Source organism: Saccoglossus kowalevskii, chromosome 22, assembly GCF_978046115.1.
Source record: "Saccoglossus kowalevskii chromosome 22, keSacKowa6.1, whole genome shotgun sequence".
In the NCBI taxonomy this organism is placed as follows: domain Eukaryota; kingdom Metazoa; phylum Hemichordata; class Enteropneusta; family Harrimaniidae; genus Saccoglossus; species Saccoglossus kowalevskii.
The window spans coordinates 22,790,514-22,813,651 of record NC_140662.1 but is presented as its reverse complement, the minus strand read 5'-3'; the positions used below and the strand labels follow the sequence as shown (position 1 = coordinate 22,813,651).

Here is a 23,138-nt window from a genome sequence, read left to right as displayed (position 1 = left end):
GGCCGTGATGTGGGGGAACCACGCTACCAACAGGCGCTGTCTATTTAAAATAACAGTGTGTGCGCGGGTTCAGTTTTGGAAATTTGTAAACCACGTTTTTTTATATTATTATTCATTTAAACTACGTTGGCAGTGTTTGAGCGACTCCACGAACGTGTTGATATCACTAATGAAAACATCCTCGGGCGAACTTCTATATAATCGATCGATCTCTATACACCAATGCATCCAATGCTGGTCTGACAGCCAGACAGTAAGACCCGCTCTCACTCGAATTTTTAAATCTAAACAAATTCCGCCTGTGTGATTTTTTTCGCCTCTTACTACGATCACTCCTCAAGCCTGGGGCCGTTTTTGGCTAGCAAACGTACCCCCACATCACCATGATTGTTAGCTTTATTTAGAGACCTCTATATGCCGCCTACATCTGCATGGGTTGGGCTTTTCTATCCCCCGGGTGGATCCTGTCACCTCTGCAAGACTAGGCATTCCGCCCCCATTGTCTGAGAATTATATTACATCACTGCAGATGGGAAATGTTTTGTATTTATTCATTCATGGCGGCGCTATCGGATTGGGGATCTTTTTTTATCGTATCATGCTGGTTCGTTTCGAGCAAGAATTTAAAAATATACCTGATTATCCATGCTAGTTTTGAAAGCACTGGCTTACACGTTAAAGGGATGCGTCTCTGAGGCGTAAATCTGTTGAAATTGGCCGTTCATGCCGACTATATAGGATTACGAGATGTGTATGCTGCTCTGTTGCGACAGTTGTCGAAATACCCCAGGCCTTATGTACATTCGATACAGCTGCTTAATTGTAAATTACTCATTTTTTTCTTCTTCTAGTAGTACGTCAATTATCCCAAAACTCACGAATACTACCAATGTCTAAAAATGATTGAAGCTTACATTCTAACTGACCAACAAAAAGGAAGCCACAATCGGAAACCAGAACTTGTTTTTTATTTTCAACATTTTTGCTTTCATTGCATTGAAGAGTGGCACATTGAAATCCAGTTGAATGTTATGTGTGCTCATCACGTGTTAACGTGTGTATTTTACGAGTGTTTGCCAGCGATGTGGGGTTGCCGTGGCAACCACCCTGAGCATGTTGTCCGGCCGTGGTGTCTTTGCGTTGACCTCAACTGGGAGAGTTATTTTCTCTCTCTACTATAATTACAACGGAGGTGTTGTTTATAGAATGTTTAATATGAAAATGAGGGGAGGGGTTAACAGCGCTGATAACGTGTTACTTACAAGTCACGATCTGTTGTCTATGCCGTGACTGGAACAAAAGAAGAGGAGACCCCCCCTCCCCTTCCTTCCACTCCCCTTTCCACTATAACCGAACGATGAGCGAAAAATGAAGATCGTAACCCGGCTGGCACTGAGCAATAGACTCTGGACTTGTCTTTTTGACTCGTCAACTCGTACCTGGCGTAATAATTCGTGTGATCTGCGCATCACTCGGAAACATATATGCAAAACAAGCAGAGAAGGGACAATGTGTCATTGGTGGATCAGCCGATAGGCGGCTCTTCAAAGCCCTTTGCAAGCGGCAATTATCGGGCCAAATGGGCGGACCTGGTCATTTGCATCTCAGTAACCACCTCTACCGCTTGCGATCTCCAAAGTTGGACTGGAAAAGCCACTTCACGTAAGGTGAGGGGAGTGGAGACTTAGAAAAATAAGTCGAGAATCGTATAATGGCGACATCGTTGCTTGGGGTAAGCATTTCTCCATAACGTTTCATATATAATTGCTACAATTGCATTCATTTAGTTTCTAAATTGGGTTTGTTAGGGACCTTACTACGGCGTGTAGCCTCATTCATATATAAGGCTTCACCTTGGAGATCTCGCCGCCACTCCGCGCAAGTTAACGCTGCACATTAACTCGATCGCATTTCGCTCTCTGTTCGGACTGGGTAGCTATGTCGGTGATCGCTACCTAACTGTTCAAAGCTCGACTTACCTCGGATTTGGATTGGAGATTGAGGAGTGGGGAAATCATATACGTATTCAACGCTAACAGAGACCATATCCGCGTGAGTAAGCCCCCTTGTCTTGTTATATGTGTACTTTGGAAGGCTTCCATTTACGATCGGGTACTTTCAGTATTGTCTTCGCCCCGCTTGTTTACAGATGGTACGACAACTAGAATACTTATTTGTACAAGGTATTTAACGCGTTCCTGGTTATATAAATATACCCGAATCGTAATAGACTTTTCATTTCCACGTGTAGTCGATGGTCGGCCGTTGACAGTTGGCGAACGCTCTCGACCTGCGTTGTTGTTATCTGGCGGCCAACCTCATTCGGGCCTTGTAGTTCTAAACTTTTGAAGCAAAACACAAAAGTCGTGCATTTTAGGTGGGACTGTTTGGTTATTGGTGGCGACTTCTCTTGCGCCCATTACGAATTTGCTAAACCGGACAATTGGCTTTTTTGTGTGTTTTTTTTTTTTTTTTTCTGAATTATGTGTTACCGTCCAACTAAGTATGGAATACCACGCGTTTCTTTCGAACAACACAATGAATTCACTGGTCCGGGTTTCCCCGTTTCTCACCTTAAAACATGCCATGTTTTAAGGCGCATTTTGCTTAAGAGGCGGTCAACCAGAAGTGCTCTGTTCTAACGCACAACTGAACTTCTTTTGCCTTTGATCGACCCTGTGTTTTTTTTAGGAAAGGCACAAAGGACAGTCGTTCTTTTTTGAAATCTGTCATATGGAACCTCACATACCGGTTCACCCGTGTTCATTTGAAACGAACAACAGCGGTTTGACACCCTGTGTGACACGTTGACATAGCATCTCTGGAGTCACCCGTTTGTGCTTCATTTGTAAACTTTGCTTATTCGTGAGCGCATTAATAAAAAAATGTTTCTTATCCAGTTTTTACTCAACTCACAGAAATATAATATATTACGCGGACGGCACTGTAGTTAGTTCGACGGTTGTGGTATTGCACATATCGGTTTATGAAGTCTGCAACATTTTTTAAATATATTTTATGCTTATTTGTTATTACTATCTTCTAATTGTGTGTAGTTGTAGAAACTGGTATGCATGGATGAAACTAACGACTCTACGACGCCGGTGTGTTTCATCAGCGTGTGGTAGCTTAAAAATTACTGTTTCCAGTTGTGTTTCTTAGTGTGTAGCTTATTTTTGGTCATTTATTTTCCTAACGACATAAAATTCTGGTAATTCCACGCTCACCGACCGATACACGCCACGTAACGGTAAACATTCGTTACATTTGTCGGGAGAAAGCGGCGAGACATGAAGACTACTCATTGCGCTTTTTATCGCGTTCATAAACTGTGAAATTGTCACGTTTCATCGGCTAAAAATGTTGTGAGTGTGTGTTACTTTAAAATATACACGGTATTAGCTAGTTTGGCGTAGAAATGAAAACGTTTCATTGCACCGGAAGAATACAGTGATACATTTCATCCGTCGCTGTAAGAAAATTATTTTTTAAAAAAACTTCACCAGTAACTGTTTATTTTGTACGAGCTACATTTCCCCGGCATTTTTTGCAATTTCAGTTTATTTGAAATCTGCATCGTGTTATGCTCATTTCAAAAAAGATAACATGTTGTCGATTTCTACTACTGTGTTGCTTTTCGCACCTTGGTCATTGAACTAATGATTGGATAAAGCCATTTCTAAATTCCCACACCCAAACCCAAACCAATAAAAAAGAATAAAGTAAACGTTGAAGTTCAAGAGCTTGTTTATTCGCAATAATAGAGGTCAAACATATAGGCAATAATATGTAAAAGAGATTCGACAAACACTTGGTAGGCGCTTTACGGAAGCTTCACAAATTGGTGCTAATAGTTCAGCGAGTGAGTGTCAAACATTTTTTGTAAAACTGTTGATAGTGTTGTTGATTCAATTACCGAGGTAGTGGTTGAACGCGTCAACCTTAGCGACTTAATACGTCTGAAAAGACCCACGAGTCCGTTGGATGTTAATGTACCTAGTACATCGCCGGTCGTGTATTTTCATGACCTGCTATATTCCATAACGCATTCAACGTTACAGATCACTACATATTTTGTAAGCGAACATCTCATACACACCGTATACCCGGGCTTGTTGACTCCTTTGTCTTTGAAGCCGTCTTTCGCTTTGCCCACAGATGGTAATATAAAAAAACGAACTCAGTACCTTGAGGCAGCCAGGGTGCCCATTTCTATCGCCTTAGTTTATGAAAAATGCCCACAGCCTTCGCGAGGGTGTTCGCTGCCGTGCCGCACCGCGTCACCGTAAAAACACATATGCAGTCGGTGCGATCTTTATTCGGGGCTTTTATCTCATTAACGCGACTCGCATCATCGGTGGTACAATTCCAAATCCCAAATCTACCCATTTTGAACCAAAACACATATATAGAAGCACTTATCCGAATGGAACACTTAGAATAAAATTGAAGATCGATTCTGTTCGCTAACGGGCATATATCTCTCGTTCACTATCAGAGCGCCACCTATTCAATATACATACGTGCTTCCTATTCATGTTTTTCAATGTCACATGCATCCTAACTCATACGTAGTACACAACACCCCGCGGTAGAAATCTGAGCGAAATATAACCACGACAATCAAAAGTATCAATGAACCGATCTTTTAATGTACGACACACAGACTGGATATAAATACTATTATTTATTTATCCCCAAAATGCATTTTTTTTATTTATTATAATTATTACATTAAACGTGCACGTGCTCCGTTCTGTGTCAATTTAGTCATGGCTTTGATTTGATTTGATTTGATTTGAAGACGCGTCTAATTAGCAATTATATACGATTTTCCGACTGAATCTTATTAAAATTACTGATTCTACAACTTATTAATAACACATATACCATCAGTTTAAAATAAAAAATAAAATAAAACTTTAATTTTATTTATAGCCACAAAGCCAACAACGAAACGTAATCATATTGACTATAGGAAACGTGAACACAGCCAACACCAGTGTAGGTCAAACGCACGAAAAGTTATCCTTCGTTTGGGCATTATCTCATTTTCTCTCAAGATGTCTTGACTATTTTGTCACCAGTGATAGTTGAGGTCATTCATTATTGAGATTGGGAGCGAGACTGTTTGGAGGTTAACGTATTTTGATGTTTCGAGATCGTAATACTGTTAATATTCCCCACAACGTACCGGGTTTGCCAAAATCTTAGATACCTGTCTGCGTACATGAAAGATATTGAAGTGTGTATGGAGCCAGTGACGCGAAGACTAGGGCACTGTAGTCTCGGCGTGGTAAAAAAACGAGTTCCAGTGACGATTACGTCACGGGTTGCTGACTATTCTTGTCAGGCTAGAAATGAGCATTCACATAATTCATTTCAACGTGTCGTGTTGATGAAATCGAAACGATTTATATCAGGATATAACATCGTTGTCTTTCACGTGTTGCAACATGTGTATAGTTGTAATGTTTTTTTTTTCTTGTTTTAAGTCTGCTGCGACGACTCACTGAAACAAACAAAAACAATGTTTAAACAAATCCATATCTTTGTCATTTATTGCTTTTAACTCAATCCATGATATCATGAAATTGGGTGATTTTATGGCCATTATCTTCGCCATGCGCATGAAAGGGAGTTTACCGCGATAAGTTTCTAAATAGTCATGTGCCAATTTCAACGACCGAGGTCCCCCATCTGTCCATTTCGTGCAAGGTGATTTATCGCCGCATGAAATGCCACAAACAACTCGGGTCAATTGCGAAATCGTCCTCTTTAATAGAGCCATGGCATAGTACCTTTCTTGTTGATTGAATCACTTAGCTGCAGTGAAACAAGCACAACAAGCCATCATGTTACCAGTAATTTCGTGGCTCACTCTCTCGACAAAGACATACTGGTGTTTGTTTCCCATTGTTGACAGCGTTTGGTGTCCCCCAGCTTGAAGGTAGTACCGCTTCATCACACTAGCCCTGCCCCCTTTACAAGAAACAAACAAGTATTAGGCGTGGATTTAGAGTAAACCGCTAAGTGAATGCTTATACTGACACAGAAATGGACAAGGGACCTTGTTTAGTAAGGAGATACGTTGATATAATTAGTCGTTATTAAGGAGATTAGAGAGCTGCCAGCCTCTAAGCAATACAACGACAAAAACATACGACAGCTCTAGACATCACCGTTACACTACTTGAGAGGGGTAAATCCATTATGTCCGACTATTTTTTTTAACGTTATGGCTTTGTCGTGGATTTTTGAGTCGAAGAATATAAAACTGTTTTGTAATTCCTCAGTCCTGCAAAAATCGTATCAATAAATTGGATAATTGTCATCTTATCTCACATGGCATTGTCACAGAGAATATAGACACTCAAACAGTTTAGACGCGACGCGGCACCTCTATAAAAGCCACCGTAACTGTTATTACATGCGTCATAAAAAAACATAAATAACAATGGATAGCGCAAAAATACATATTTACAGATGGTTTATATTCAGTGGCTGGATGAAGTCAAAAGTCGGATAACTGTTGCGCTGCTAATTGTCTCGTTTTGAATTCGGAGGGAGGGAGCAGGGCGGGTTGACGTACAGGTATACCGGTAATGACAAACAACGGATCGACAGGGCAGAGTCACGCTCGTCGTTGTTGTTGTTGTTGTGTGTGTACATGTTAGTGTGACCACGCTTTGCTGACTTCTGTTCAACTGGTACTCATAAAATATAGGGGGTAAAGTCAGTTGTGTGTATTTGTATTTTAATTCTCGTCTAAAAAACGTATGCAGTTTCTAGTACATATTTAACACTATAGATTAAAAAAACAGTACTTCCGAACAGTTTTTCTTTTTTTTTTTGCATTGTAATTAATGTTTGGTAAAATGAAGGTACAATGCGTACTTAAAAATGTAATTTACTGAAACGCTTTTTTTTAGTAAAAAAATTGGTTTATTGGAAATTGTCAGTAATTTGTTCATAAGTAGCATGGGTGATATAGATGTCTCAGGTAATAGGGAAATTGTGTTAATAATATTTCAGATTTAGCATTCCTATTACACTAGGATGGCACAACGCGTATTTTGGTTGACGTGGGAGCGATCATCATACACCGACTCAAAGACAAGACCGGAAATTTCCTCTGACGGCCATCAGAAAGATATGCCAGTTAATCAAAACCGACGAGAGAAAATTAGCCGGATAGAATTTTGACGACTCCGATGCGGTGCTGATCTGTGAATGGGCAGGAAACGGGGTGAATGTGAATAGGGATTTCAGGCTAAAAGTGGCAGATCTTTAAAGTATGCAACAATATATAAAACAATTGCAGGTTTACACGGATCGCGTCTTTTATTAAGGAAATCGAAGTTGGTCGATTGATTTGAGCTGCTCCGATTCAAGGAGGCGTGTGTTTAGCGGAAATACCCGCCATCACAAGCACCGAGCAGGTTCAAGTACGATAGCAATGTGTAATTTGATTAACTCTTCCCAAATGAAGGAAATTGTCGTATTCCGATTAATTGGTGTCTTTTTATTCCCTGTACTCGCTCTGTTGCTCGAAGCATATATCCGGTGGCCCGTCTTACAGCGCAATAACCTATAAGCGCGATTTGGGGTGCACCGGCAAATGATCTTGGCACTCGACCAGTATTAAGAGCTGAGTTTAATTCAACTAAAACAGTAATTGATTGGCGAAAATCTAATTGAAGTTTGACGAGACACGAGCACCTCACGGGTGAAACAGTATTACTGCCTGGAGCTTTACTTGTGTATACACCAGTCGTGGCAATTCAGCACTCCGGACTATAAAATTTAAATTATCTGTAGTCCGAAACGCTCGGCCCCTTTTTGTACGCTAGAGGTCTGCCAAGAGGTACTTGAGTCGAGTAGACCCCATTTTTCACCCCATCACCTTTCAATACATCACTGACGCCCAAATTCTTTTTTCAATGAATGGATGACAGCCAGAATGCCTGCCGCGTCCATCATTCCGACTCGACCTGTCACGGGTAGTGAAATGAACAACTTTATCAAACATTCGAGTAAGCGACTGAATCATAGTCTTCTATACTTAGATGCTTTATGCTCAAATCCCAAGTGACCTCTCCATCTTCGGTCCATGACGCTCGTGGTATTCGGCCAGCCTTCTTTGCACGTGGACGATGTAAGCGAGTAAGTTTGAGGACTGGTTTGTAATTTGTTGTGGACGATAATTGCAAACTATTGCATTTAGACAAAAAAGAATATACAAGATTACTATTTACCGAGTTGTAAAAATCGTGATTTTGTTTTTAATTTAAAATCACATTTTTCGAAAGATCATTAATCGAAATAATTGTTCAAGGCAGTGTAGTGTTCCAACAATTTATTTTTGGTAATAGAGTTGGATATTATTTCAAGTAAGTTTCCCACAACCAGAAAACTATTAAACTTCAGTAGTTTGTGGGTTAAACGCAGCTACATCTAAATTCAGTGAGGCGCGTTAAAACAACAATCAATGAAACTTACAATGTTGGAACGTTGCATAATTAAAACGTTATCATCCACCGTCCGATTGCACATGGTCGTACCCTTTTACGGTACACTGCGCACCCAGTTACCGAATCCTGTTGACTTGCCCCGTACACCCTAACGACCGCATATTTTCTTTTCTGTGCAACGGAGACCGTCACAACCAAAAATCCACAAGCGGTTCCCTCGATGTCCAGTTATTCCATTTCAATCATATCCCCTATCGACGTATGTATCGATCGATCCATCACGGGTTTATATATATTGTGACTGTCACAATGTTTTTTTCGACCAGCGTACTTGTTTTGATTGACAATGATCATACAGCGCATCTTTCAGTTTAATATGTATTGTCAAAATACAGCGATATTAATTTCAGCTTTTCTGTTGTTGGGGAGGGGTTCTTTTCTCATGTCAACATACATTTGTTTTTCCATTCTTGTGGTTAAGTACTAATAACATGGCTGCCTCATCCAATTTATTTCAACCTTTTCGAGTGATAGTACTTCTAAAATCATTCTTAGTATTCATGCAAACTCGAACAAAACGAACAAAACTTGGCTGATTGCGTATTCTCCCATAAGTGAACTTGCTTTAAGTAGCAAGATGTGGGTATATGACTGACCGACTTTTTAAATACTCGGTGAACAAAATACTTCAATATTTAAAGAAAAAAAGCATCTTATTTTCGGTTATATTTTAAATCAAAACTGTGCGTTCCAATCACAACATATGAAGCGACTCAAAAACGATCATGATCATTCACGAATCGTCAAACAACAAAGTGAATACTGACAGAGGGGCGGGTGTTAAAGGCGGGGGAATCATTGAATCCACCCATAAATGCAAGTCGTCTACTACGCGCATGAAACTTGGACTTGACCGGCGAGACAACCGGGGCACTACAGTATTTCGTGGGCATTCTGATCCGTCAAAGCTAACGGAAAATTGGTATGCTGGGGTAACGGCAGCCCTTATTGGCATTGTGGACTACCCATAGGTCAAGAAATCTGACCTCATCTACATATATCTCAACAGAGACACAGTGAAGGATGGCTACCCAGCCTTTGTCTGGGCCGAAATTGGTGGCGTTAAACAATGCGCAGTGTACAGATAACGATATTCCCTCTGATTTTTATAGCGTGATATAAAAAACGTCCCCATATAAAGGAAAACCTTTGTATACTGGGACCCTTTCATTGATCGAAAGGGGCAGTGGCATTAAAAGTAATCTATAAAAGCTCAGAGTCAAGACGGAGAGAAACAAGAAAGCAGAAAGGGAACTTTACGAGCTGGTAGTTTCAGTACGCGTTCGTTGTAAGACAATTATGTTCAATTTCTCCTCCGAGTTGTTCAAATTGCCCGGCTATTACAAGTTCTTTTATCGTGAGTTGAGAGTGTCGGGTGCATCGTATGTGTTTAAGGGGACTCATCTCACTCATACTGACATCAGTTAAACGCCGAAGGTTGGCATTGTGTTCGCTGTTAAGAAAAACAAGACCGTATAATTTTTTTTTATAACTTAAACTTTTCGTGCACCGTTGTGATTGGCTCTTAAATCTTGAATTTATTCCTTTATAATGTTATTCCATACTAATGATTTCTTGCTCATTTCTCCGTAGGAGCAGCCAAGGCCCGGGTCCACTCCACTCGCTATGCTTGCCGCAACTTGTAATAAGATTGGTAACCGCAGCCCACCGCCCCTAGCGGACGCAGCAATCGGAAAGGGGTTCCATCCTTGGAAGAAGACGTCTCCGATCGTTACCAGTGCCGGAGGGATTGTCAACCCAAGACTGGGAGGACTCACTACTGAACCCAGCTTCTCAGCTGCCGGAATTTCTTCGTACTCCTTAGCGCAGTCGGCTTCCAACCAAATGAGCTACAATACGGGAGACTTGTTCCTGCCGAACGTCTCGTCGCAGATGAGGAACTCCCAGGCCGATCTCTCCGTACAACCATCTATTATACAAAAAATGCACGGGAGCATGTCCGACAGTTTCTCGATGTCGAGTATGTATCAACGAATGGGTGCCCATGTCGGCCACCATTATGAACCAACAGCCTGGTTCAAACCAAGTCCTCATCCCGGGCTGTCAGGAGACGTAGCGTCGACAGGAGGCACCTGGTGGGATATGCACGCAAACCCCAATTGGTTGGACCCTGTACAAAACGTGAGCACGACTTTACACTCACAGCTTCCAAACTACAGCACGGACTATACCTTATCTACGCACCCAGCACTGAGCAGTAACCCAGCCGCTCAGTTTTTACCGACACCGTCGCTACTACAGGACAGTTTTAAATCCATGCTGCCATCGCACTGTGACGTAATGAGCATACCCAATATGAGCGGGCCGTTAATGACACAGCCAGGATTAACGGGACTTTCGGCAGCTTCCCGGGCCACCCGTCGCTATACCGGCAGAGCGACGTGCGATTGTCCGAACTGCCACGAGAACGAACGACTTGCCGCTGCTGGAAAATGTATCCCGAAAAAGAACATTCATAGTTGTCACATCCCCGGATGTGGTAAAGTTTACGGAAAGACGTCGCACTTAAAAGCGCATCTCCGATGGCACACCGGAGAGAGACCATTCGTCTGCAATTGGTTATTCTGCGGTAAGCGTTTTACTCGCTCGGACGAACTTCAGCGGCACTTGCGTACGCATACCGGGGAGAAACGCTTCGCTTGCCCAGTCTGCAACAAACGATTCATGCGGAGTGACCATCTCAGCAAACACGTCAAAACACACAACAGCCCAAGCGGTGGGAAACGTAGTGGAAGTAGCAGCGGTAGTGACACTGAAAACAGCCAAAGCGGCCCACCAAGCGTTCCTCCTTCCACACCCGGCAGCATATGTACACCAACCCCCGTGACAGCTGACACGCCGAACGACATGAAATCATCGACAACGCAGTGACCATAGATTCATAGACTTTATAAATATTTAGTGCACTTATTTAATATTGTATGTACACCCTTATGTTGAACTTGTCAGAAGCTGGGTGACTTTTTTTTTATACAAACTCTAATGATATTTTGAGCAGAAAAGCCACCGATGCTGAGTTTAAAACCGAACACAATCCACTTTTTCTGCATGACGAAGAACTCGCGAAGTGATTTCATTTTCATTTCAATTTCGTTTTCAGTGAAGCTTTAAGACATTGGAGTTCTGACATATTTTTGTTGACTCGTATTACGGTTCAGCTTTTACTTTTACCCGAAATGTGTTCGCGGTTTTCTTGTTGTGTATCAACTTTACTCTGATTTCAAGTTAGGGCTCTGCATTTCCATCAAGCAATCAGGTTATCTTAATCCGAAAATGGTTCGATTTTAAGCCACTATTTGACGACAGAACAGTCCCAATTACAGCGTACATATTTGTGTATATTAATTCAATGGGGCCAAGTTCGTAGTAGAAAGTACCCACCAATCACTTCGCTTTTTCAGTAAGCAAAATTTAGCGTTAAGTTTTTGTTAGCTTTTGAAGTTGATTATTTTGAGTTAATCACCTAATAATTAACATGGAAGCAATAAATTTGATGTGGACTATTTTTGAATATGGCGGATGAATTTCTTTGCAATGATCATGTGTGTTGATGCGGTGTGATCTGAATCGATTTTGAAAGCGAGGCGTATTTCGTTGACCAAAGAGTTTTTGGGAAGTCCGGCATAGAGTTATAATATTTTGTTTTGGAATAGCTTCTGTAGAAGCGGTGAACCGATACTTGTTCAATGATACTGAAAAGGCAATTTATCCTGTCTACAATGTATCTGTACCGATATTATTGGGTGTACACGAAATATAATTGCAATTCGGTTCCAAGGCGTCACTTACAAGAAAATTGTACGTGTGAGCTTAAAAAGAATAAACATGAAGATAAAACTTGAAGTAACAAATAAAAAAAATGGAATACAATGTATTTCGATGCAAGACGGAGCAAATGATGACATGGTTACTTTAATATGAAACTTTCTACCTTGAACGATTTTTAGATTTCTGCAATAACTGGTTGAAAACATGGTGCCAGCCGTGGATATCATCCACTCGACTTTAGATGAAAACATCAGCTTTGTATAACGCCAAGTGAGCGTAATCCTTATTGAATTTAATCTCGATCTCACCGGAATCGAGGTGACATGGTATGGCTTTCTTAATTGCATCAACTTAGAGTCGTAGGATACAATGAAATTCGACTTTACAAAAGGCAATTTATTGTGCGGCCAGCCCAGATTGGGTTTTCTTTCAATTCGCCTTTTTAGCAAACAAGGCACAGAATGTCAGTGAAGGGCCTATTAGTGTCCCTTCTTTTCTTCGACCTTGTTTGCCTGGTCTTTACCGGCTCTCAACCGATCCAATTAACGTAGATGCAGCACACTTTTTGGCGCGATCACCTATGTATATACAGCGAATGAAGAGACTATTGAGTGACCACTTAACTCACGATGGGGTATTAATACCTGAGACCATGAACAGGTATTACACCTACTCAAACTAACTTTTCTACAATTTTTATTTTGTCGAAATACGGTTGTATGTTTGGTTAGGTATTAGCATATTTTTTCTGGGAGTCAATCTCAAACGCGGCATTGCCGAGTAGTAGTATTGTCTGGATTCGAGCAACAATACCATTTTGACTAGCACTTTTGACACCGGTGCAGCCCACTTGGTCTTATCTGCGTCTGGTATTGTTCAAGTAGTTGGCAACCTCGTGCTGTTTGTTCACATAACCCGAGAACAGCGGTATATAATTTTCAACTCACTGTTTGTAAAGACAACCCCACCCCAGTATGTCCAGTCTCAATTTCGACTTGCATCCAGTCAAAGCGAATTCACATCCCATATCATTAAATCTAGTAATCCGCAATTTCCGGACGAACACACTAAATTTAATAGTTCCGACTGCATTTTCGACACTTTGGTGCGAAGACAACTTACACGCCCCTCGAAAAACAAAGGCAAATATAGGGTTCATTAAGAAACAAGACAACGAAAGTGACCATTAGAACAATATGGTGATGTCATCACAGCTTTATGAACGTGCACTAAAACACTGCATTTTAATTTAACATCGCGACAAAGAGACGCTACAAAAAACCCCAGTGTCTTTGTAGGAGGTAGAAATAAAAACGATTTTTAGATACCGTCGTCCATCCACGTGGTGAGGTAGAAACATAATCATGAATGAAAAAGAACAAGTCCTAAATTTTATTATCATGTAGTATCCTATGCCAATATAAGTATTTTGGCATGAAAACATTTGGGGTCACCGAACTATTTGTTAAAGAAATGTTTGTCATTTCATAAATACATAAATATTTATCATTGGTTGCCATGGTGCACAAATCTCCTCCTATCTCATCGTTTTTCGTAGTCACATCGGCTAAAGCATACCATGACTTAGTAGGGATTTCGTTCTTGTCTTGAATTGTTTTCAAAATATTTGTTTTGAAAGTGAGTACGGTAACTCAAAAAATCAAATAATGTTGTCTCTATCATTTTATTTTATGAAAACTGTCCTAAAAATGTCAATTTTTGGCAAAATACTTTGGCCAATATTTAAAAATATATTTGTTCACGTTTTACCCAGAACTTGAAGAAAAACATTTTACTTCTACAGAGTACGATTCAGAGCTCGGGAAACTTGTTTTTTTGCACGCTATAACGAATGATGAGCGGTTTGATGATATCGCAGGATTATCTCCCAAATTGAATCTGTTTCCTTAAACCCATTATTTCCGGCATCATCATATCATAATCCCTGGGAACATTACCCGCCGTTGAGGTTGATAAAGTCGACAGCAATGTGACGTCATGCGAAAATTATACATTTTGTATATATTTGACTGCGTAATTTTATTGGGAAATTTAAAATCTTTTTATCCGATTTGTAATTCAAATTGGCCCAGTATTTTATGGGTATTTTTGTTTCATATTTTTCGACATGTGCAATGCGATTCATTGATGTTTTGGTTTGACCCATTTTACTGAGTTTAGACATCTTTAATCGGAATGCTACGCCATCAAAAGAACAACACCGACAGACAATGCACCCACTTTAATATCGCTGACACAAGAGTTTTCTTTTTAAAAGCTTGTGACGGTGCTTATTATAAAATACCCAGACAGGCACCCCTGGCTACTGTATGTCAGACCCACTTTTTTTCACTATGGCACGACCCGAACTGGTGGCGGAATACGAATACTTGTTTGGGAAGTATGTCGGTGTCAGAAAAACAAATGTGAAGGGCGGGCTGATCTAATAAAGACGGATACGAATACGAAATATTATTTATCAAAGAATGGTATAAACACAACACGTGACTGTCTTGTCGGGACGTGACAAAACGCTTGCTTATTCATTACAATCCTTTTACTATTAAGATGATCCTTTTTCTCCCAAGTATTTAGACTTTTTAAATTTGACACTTCACTTTAAGTCGACGAAATAGTAGTCGGCGATGCTTTTTTTTTTTTTAGAAAATCAAAACCTCGTACGCCAGCTATTCCATAACGACTGCTATCTGGAACTTTGATCTTCTTAGGCAATATACATATACGTTTTACGATAAAGTAACTAGTATTTGGGTGATACACTCAGGTTCAGTGCACATTTTCGAGCATGTATTACTTCAAGAATAAGTGACGCAGTTAATAACCCTTTTAAAGTCAATGTCAACATTGGTCGCCTTACACAAAATACTAGTATATCATTTACAGATCGCCAAGACCTGTAGTAGTAGGAAATTATGGCCACCAAGTCGACAATTAACAAAATAAAAAAAAATACGTAAAAATGTGGCACCAGCATTTTGGCTGGAACAAATTATGTCATCAAAAGGGTGAAAGCATATTAATTATTAATATTAATGCAGTTCAACGGTCTGGGTTGGCACATTCAAATTTCGAAACCTTCTTTATAAGATTTGTGTGCATTTTTGTTTGCAGCCTACCAGAATTTACGCATAACTTCTTTCTCGAGCTCGGGCACATGGAAATTTACTTTGGGTAAAGATCTCATAATATATGCCTATTTTCATATTTTGGTAACCGTAGCTTGCAAACAATTTGTAATCAACATACTATATCCAAACAATACTAAAATGACCAAAACATTCAAACTGCGTAAAAACAAATACAAAATAAACAAAAAAACACTCATCCAATACGAAACTTGTCCCGGAGGTTCGGCTTACGTCTCGCTTTTGAACCTGTCTCTATGTCGAGCCGGTGTGCGAGTGTCATTGTCACGTGGTATTTTTTGTCAAATGCTTCATCAAATATGCCACCATTTAAGTTTTGTTCGTAGCTAGTCAGGCAATAATCATTGAAATCGTCCTCCGAATATATATCTATCACACCACTGTATGATAGATGAAGGTTTGATTTGAAATACCCCGACATCCGGGGATAGCTCCGTCGCTCGGAGCGGTGCTGAAAATCAAGCACATCACCACGTGGTAACTTCGAACAAGCGTATAAAAGTTGTGGAAAGTAGTAGTTAGTTATTGGTCATTTTTACTATCAGTAGTATCTGATTAGATACCTATTTTTAATTTTCATTATAAAAATTGCGGAGGGGGCCAAACAGATATCACGCTCACCAGGAATCACTTGCAAACAAACTGTTTGTTTTACAGCTTTGAATGTTCACGAGGGTCGGACACTGAATGTGAACGTGTTTAGTGATCGACTCAGCCAAACCAATGCACCGTTATCACAATTAGTGGGTGTGGGGAGGGAGGCGGGGAGGGGCTCAAATAATTCACTTCGAGTCAATAAAATAAACTACCAGACATCGTATCCGGTTATGTTGTCAATACAATACATTTTATACACCGTTTTAACGGTTCTTAAGTTTCAGTACTCTCTGCGTATTCGGAATGATGTCTGCAGTGAAGTTGGAAAACATCAACTTACAAAAAATAACGCTCAAATATTGGCGTCATTTTTGTTTACTGTCAACAACGCAGAATGTGAACGAATTTGGAAAAGTGTGGACGCTGTGTCTCCACAAAGCACAGCACTGTAGAAGACGTCACGAGGGATGCCCGGTGTATCGAGCCCCGCGTGTTTTCGCTCCGGTCGGCATGTGTCGAAGTTATCGATAGAATCAGGTTCATCTCAAGAGTTTTCGGGTGGTGTGAAACGCCTGTTAATCGGAATGTCCCCCGGGCCGTTAAAAGCGGTCTGCTTTTAAGAATGGTATCTAATTCTTATCTAATTTCGGGTTTACCTTCACGTTTATTGCGCAAATATAAAATCGTCCCTGGCAGAGCTGGTAAAAGGAAAAAATTTAGTTCCCAGGACAAGTGCCTCCTGAAATCTACCCGAGCGAAGCGAATGACATTCGTACCGTTCAAAAGTTTGCTGAACACGTACGTAGGTTCACGCGAATTTTAATGATGAATCTGAAAATACTTGTGGATTGCAGCGCAAAAGTTTTCAGTAGGGCCAAACGAGGAAATTCATAATGTTTACATATTTTTCATTAGCTTGCCAACAGTCAGCATCAATAACAAACGCGTTCTTCTTTCAAAGCGAGAATGTTGGTAGATGTTGTCACCCAGCACGCTCGAATACCTAAAAACAAAACTCTGATGACACGGGTCTTCACGTTGGAATGATGCTCCTGTTCCAACCCGTTTAAGCCGTAAATTTCGGGGGCCAAACATTATCGATCACAATTACATTGAACCTTTTAAAAGTGACTTGGAGATTCTACGCTGAGATTGGCTTTATCATCAGCGATTAATCGTAAAATAAACATGTTTTCTAAACTCAAACTCCCTAGGGGGCGTAGACGCCGAAGAATAACTGTTCAACTAACGGACCCGTAAGCCGGCAATTTATTGAATACCTCGTTTCAGGTTGGGCCCGAGATGTGAAAACAAAATTTACAACTTTGAAGGTGTCTTCCTTCGCACTTCGATAGAAGCACCCGTCTCTGTGAACAAATCAAAGAACCTCGCTATGTACTAAACAAAACGCGGTTTGGGCCAGAAATATGAAAAATATGGTGAGAAACACACGCAAACAAAACTGTTTTCTCGAAGTGAAAGAAAGTAGTACCGATGAGCAAAACAACCCTCAGTGTAACCATGTTAGACGACCCGAACCCTGATACGTCATCGTTCACAATGATGAACAACCTCATTGTCTCCTCTGTCTTTTACTTTTCGCAAGGTCTTTGTAATTCTCAAGGCGAAATCAATGAATTTGCTTATTTAGGTGAACACTCTACTAAGGTCTTCAAGTGGAATATTGTTTAACAAGGGGTGTATGACGGAGGTTATTCGGGTACAAGGCGGTTAGTAATTGTCCGGGTTACACTTGAATAGATTCTCCAATGATACTGGTAGACACATATATTCTCATTGAGTCGCTTCATGTGAATTGGGGATCTTGACGGCTTCGATGATCGAAATCCACAAAGCTTTTTTTCAAAAAATAACGATCGAAGAACTTAGAAAATAAATATTTCGGGGAATAACAAAATCAAAGGTTATTTACTGTGCCCCTACAGTGTGGGTAATATTTAAACACATTAATTTGTTTTGCTTACTAATTTCGAGCAAACGCGTTCACTATTAAGCGATTGTATTTTTTAGATTTTCTTGGTGTTTCAAATGAAACATTTTACATTTTGGTGATTCTAACACCGCTATCTAGGTACTATGATAAACAAAATGGTGGATATGAGGACTTACCCGGACTCAACACGCAATATATCTACTGTTATATAAATAGGCATTTTAGGGGAAATATTTTATCATATCGAGATAGCGATAGACTGCGTACTTTTTAATGATTGAAAAAGACAAATTGAACGAGTTCGACTTCAAGTTATTGATACTATACCCTATTAAATAGTCAAAGTTTACCATCAAGGAAACGAACAATTATTGACAGTCGCACGCCTAACAAAATAGTCCCAATTGGCTATTCAAATCATAACACCTAACTGACAGGCCAATCGGGGGCTAACTTTAATTCACTGGGTTTCGGCGTTCAATTAGATCTTACCTTAAAAATACATACGTTTTAACAGCAACGCCAGCAGGAAAAACTCTGAAACTTCGGATATAACCTTGAGGGGTTTTCATAGTCTGGCGTCTAAATGTTTTATCTTTTTTTCGTTTTCTCGGTCTACGTATCAATACTGGGCCGGCTGCAGATTGAACTAGCAAGTAGGCATCAAAATGAGTTTGTATTCGTTCATGGGCAGTTAAGTCTTACCGTCGCCCGAGGCGACACAATTCGATGAGCTGGGCTGACTGGCCCGCCTTGCTAACATCGGGACCCTTGTTGCTGAGTCCAGAGTTTTGTCGCAGGATTCATCGCTAATCCTGATAGAAGTGGTGGATTGGCTAGACTCAGCAAAGTGCAGCGTGTTCTAAACTAAAACCTTCAAAGATAATATTTCGTCGGATGCTTAAAAACTCATATTTCCCAACACGTATAGATATTGTTCTTAATCTATGCATATTGATATTGTCGCAAAATATCGATTTGCCGAAGAATCAGACTACTAGTACCTCGGCGGTTGTAGACTTTTTTTTTTAATTTAGAAGACGTTGTATCCAGTATTCACGAATTTCACCCAAAAAAGTTTAAAGTAAAAAGAAAATGTTCAACAATATAAATAAGTCAACAATCACCACGTGATGACATGGCATATCACGTGACACGTAAATCAACAGGTGACATATAGTGAGTGAGTAACCATTTGAAAATCTCATCAGAAATAGTACTCTAGTTAGTGTGATTTTGAACACGTGTGCACATTGAGAAAATAGAATGATAATACTTCTGTATCTCTGAAACAAATCCAACGCAGTGTTGGATGAATTGTATTTGTTGTTTACAGCTTCTCTGTACAGTGATACGTGATGGAGGGTAGACATGCTGGCCAGCACGCCAACAGTGAAAAGGTACCGCTTTGTAATAGAAAACACCGTGAATAATAACTTAATGCAGAGAGGGTATGTGATTGATTTTCATCCGATAGTTGCGTACTATTGGGGACCCCACATCCCCGGTGACCCCCACCCAGCCCAGGAAAAATATATACTGTATGATGATCTCCAGGATCCATTTTATGTATTTTGCTTTTAGCAACTTTGGAGATGTTTGTATTGCTTTTGCAGTCTAAGGGGAAACATGGGATGGTAGACATACTTTAGAAGTTATTTGTTCTTCACTTTTTTCAGATTTTTTCTGCATGATGTTGCTGTATTTTATCATAGGCGGTGCTTCCGATTTTAGATTTTGATATAGATTTTGTTAATTGTTATTTTTTATAATTTTTCTGTAGATTTGGTTTTCAATATCAGCCCAAATTCAGCACACCAACACCCACATTTAACTGGAGCAAGTATAACTATATTGTAGAGCTACACGCTCCGTCACGGTGGACCCTGGATGACCGTACTACTCGCCTACATTCGTGAATTTCAACGATTTCATTAGAAATGTTAACAGTATTGCAACAATTCATCACAGCCGTCGACAGCATCGTTTTATTAGTAAATGTGTGTTTTCTAGGAATCGGAATCTCAAAAGAAGTTTTTTTTAAAGCTACTACAGCAGCAGCGACAATCAATCACGTACAAGCTTTATTATTTATATCACCACCTTTTTATTTTGAAGCCAACATTTCCGCCATCTGTGAAGCTGTAACTCCGGTCACAATAGACATGCCTCTTGATTTACAGGCGTATGAGAAACTCGTTTTCCCTGCTACGAGTGACAATGTCGCGATCGACCCTTGAATAGAATAATCATAAATAAGCTTTATTCCTCTATTTTTTTGCCAAATTGAGATTTTTCTTGACAAACAATCCGTGTTTTCTTATATTCTTAGAAACCAAAATTGTTGATGTTTATGACGTATACTTTCCCGTTCGTTGATTTAAAAAAGGCACTCCAATTTTGATTCTCCGGTTAGTATCTGTTATCCAAGCAAAATGGCGCGACCCCCGTGGGCTGTCAATTTACGCGATAACACGCTGAGTAAATAACGCGACCAATTTTGTAATTTGCAAATGTATTTTACCTTTCAAGATAACGTTTTTGACAACAGAGGGATAATAGCAGTGCCATAAATAGTTTAAAGTCACTTCCAAAGAAAGAAGGAAAAATATGCAATTTTAGTGGGTTTTGTGTCGCTTTGTGAATCACGATAATTCGGTAATTGGACACAATTTGGCTACTTCCGATCTGGACTTCGCGGACTGAACAGCAGTGATTTCTGCTAGCAAACATCGTTCTATAACAACCATTATGCTAAGCGATACGTTTATATTGTCTGTTGTTGTTAGCTGGCGGGAACCGAACACCGTAATCGGCCATTTCCGTCGCACACTGCGGAACGGCCCCTGAAAATGCAACATTTAACGCAATTTGTCAAATTGCGTTAAAAAAGGAAACGCGCGCAGTGCAGCCAATTGACGAAATGAAATGGACAACTTGTAACAAATTGGAAATTGACACACCTGTAGGGATGCGCACACGCGCTGTATGACAAGCGATGATCGTTTGTGTTTCCCTAGTGCGAGGGTGATATAATCGGCGATTAAGTGAAATTAGTGTCTTCAATTTCGGCTGAGAGCAAACAAAAAACCGATTATGAAGCAACTATTTAAACAAAACGGTCGTGCAAATTATTATAGCCTCCAAGAAAAAAAACCGCAAGTGTCCGTTCTAAACAGATTATCAAGCATTTGACTTTGAGGGTAAACATATTAATGGTTTAAAATTGAACATAATTACGTCTTACATCTATGTACATTTCTCCCCGTAATTCTTGCCCCCACCTACTGTCACGGTATATTATTTTTAAAATTTACATTTGCGTGTTTTTCGTTTTGATTGTATTATTGAAACATACCACATTCAGCTGTTTTGTTAACATTCATTCTCAGGAATATATAGAAACATACATATTTAGAACGAAATTCACTGATTTATTATAAGCGTTTCAATTTCTAGTGGACATCGCCAACACATTACTACAACTGTAAATAATAACAAATCTTGTTCATTCTAAGTCTGATTTATTATAAGTGTTTCAATTTCTAGTGGACATCGCCAATACGTTACTACAATTCTAAATAATAACAAATCTTGTTCATGCTAAGTCTTAAACAAACATGATTAGTCTGCCTTTTCATCACTTGCTGTGATGCTATGTGATGGCATTTGTTTCGTGAAAATAAATGTAATTGTAGATTATTTTATAGCGATTTTCTAGATTGCTGATGCGAAATGATGTAGAGCGATACTTAAGAAGAACTTCAGTATTTTCATGGTGTGATACTAATTACCGTGTCGGACAATATTATTTGGCTATAAATGTTTAAAAACTCAATCTGTAGTTTACAGTTTATAGAGATACAGTCACGTTTTACATGTCTTTGGCTTTTTTTTTCGTTTTGGAAATTTAGATATAAAACATCTAAAAAAAAATTGTTTTTCATGTCGACGCTTCCCAGGTGACATTGCGATTGTTGTAAACCGGACGTATTGCAATCTCGTGTACCCGGACTGCATTGTGGTTACTGAGCCACCCCAATTGTATCCCAACAAAGAGAAGAGGGTGTGGGACCTACCGACACTCGAACTAGTAAAATATATTTATAAATTATGGGGGGGGGGAGAAGATTGAAGTCAAACCACTCCTCCATTGCCATGGCAACAAGTATGATGGTGCAGACTGATTTTATGAAGTAATCACCCGGTGCGTACATTTCAGAACGAGCGATAGTTTTGTCGATTACTTATACCGTCGACATTTTAATCATTGGCTGTGATCGATTCTGTGTATGACAACACAATAAAGAGGTGTTAGTTAAGTGTCCCCACAAATTGCACAAATCGGATAATTTTCCAGTTGTTCACCGGGAAAGGTTGTTATGCTTTATCTGTTCTGCGAAACTGTTACTATCAAACGACGACAGATCAATTTAACTCGGTATTTATGATAAATTTAAACAAATAACCTTCCTTATAATCGTTGAAATTAAAGAACGTTTTTAATGCCTTTTAACTTCGGCGGGTCTTCCGTTAACCGGCGACCCCCCCCCCCAACGGGTTAAATGACATATTTAACTAAATTATCAAAATTCCGGTTGTTTCTAATTTATATTGTGATCATTTTGCAGCGCTCACGTGTTTTTGTAAGCCGACTGACAGTGAACTCTTGAACAATAATATAATGGAAGCTGGGCGATCTTTGATGATGATATAATTAGCATACATTTCATTTAATGCGAAATGACGAGACATGGATCAATCCACACACAATGAAGTATGTAAATAATTTTCATAGCTGTTAAACTTGGCAGATCAATTTCCATTCGCCACCCGCCAAAAATAGAAAAGCCCTCGCAATCTTCCAGTGTTTGCCATGTGGTTGATAATACCATGACTGAAGAGGCGACGTGTGGACGGATACCTTTCAGCTCCCTAAAGGGTAAACCTTGAAAATATAAAGTAATATATTTATTATTCATCAGTAGACCATTTTCCGTACACTGCGAGAATCACGCGTTATGCGTGAAATCGAACGTAAAAACAGGACAAACAAAGGTCATAGCGTCGTAGTGGCGTCAAACATCGCGTGGGATT

The 23,138-nt window shown here is 39.8% G+C and overlaps 1 protein-coding gene across 2 annotated transcripts; it reads left to right on the top strand.

Annotated features, from left to right (window-relative positions):
• Nucleotides 1–1,621: 1,621 nt before the first annotated feature.
• SP8/9 (SP8/9 transcription factor) lies at nucleotides 1,622–12,066 on the top strand. 2 transcript variants are annotated; one of them, NM_001168189.1, is made up of 2 exons: nucleotides 1,622–1,732; nucleotides 10,128–12,066. In NM_001168189.1, exons 1-2 carry the CDS (start codon nucleotides 1,712–1,714, stop codon nucleotides 11,424–11,426), a joined length of 1,320 nt encoding a protein of 439 aa, NP_001161661.1. In that variant the 5' UTR covers nucleotides 1,622–1,711; the 3' UTR covers nucleotides 11,427–12,066. The 2 variants fall into 2 exon arrangements, with proteins under 2 accessions (NP_001161661.1, XP_077862485.1); XM_078006359.1 differs by lacking the exon at nucleotides 1,622–1,732 and adding an exon at nucleotides 9,819–9,971.
• Nucleotides 12,067–23,138: the final 11,072 nt, after the last annotated feature.

What these genes read in the sequence shown, in the direction of transcription:
- SP8/9 (NM_001168189.1), top strand. Translation starts at nt 1,712, where the DNA reads ATGGCGACATCGTTGCTTGGG. An exon ending in TGGCGACATCGTTGCTTGGG is followed by an intron (nt 1,733 to 10,127) that starts GTAAGCATTTCT and finishes ATTTCTCCGTAG; the next exon opens with GAGCAGCCAAGGCCCGGGTC.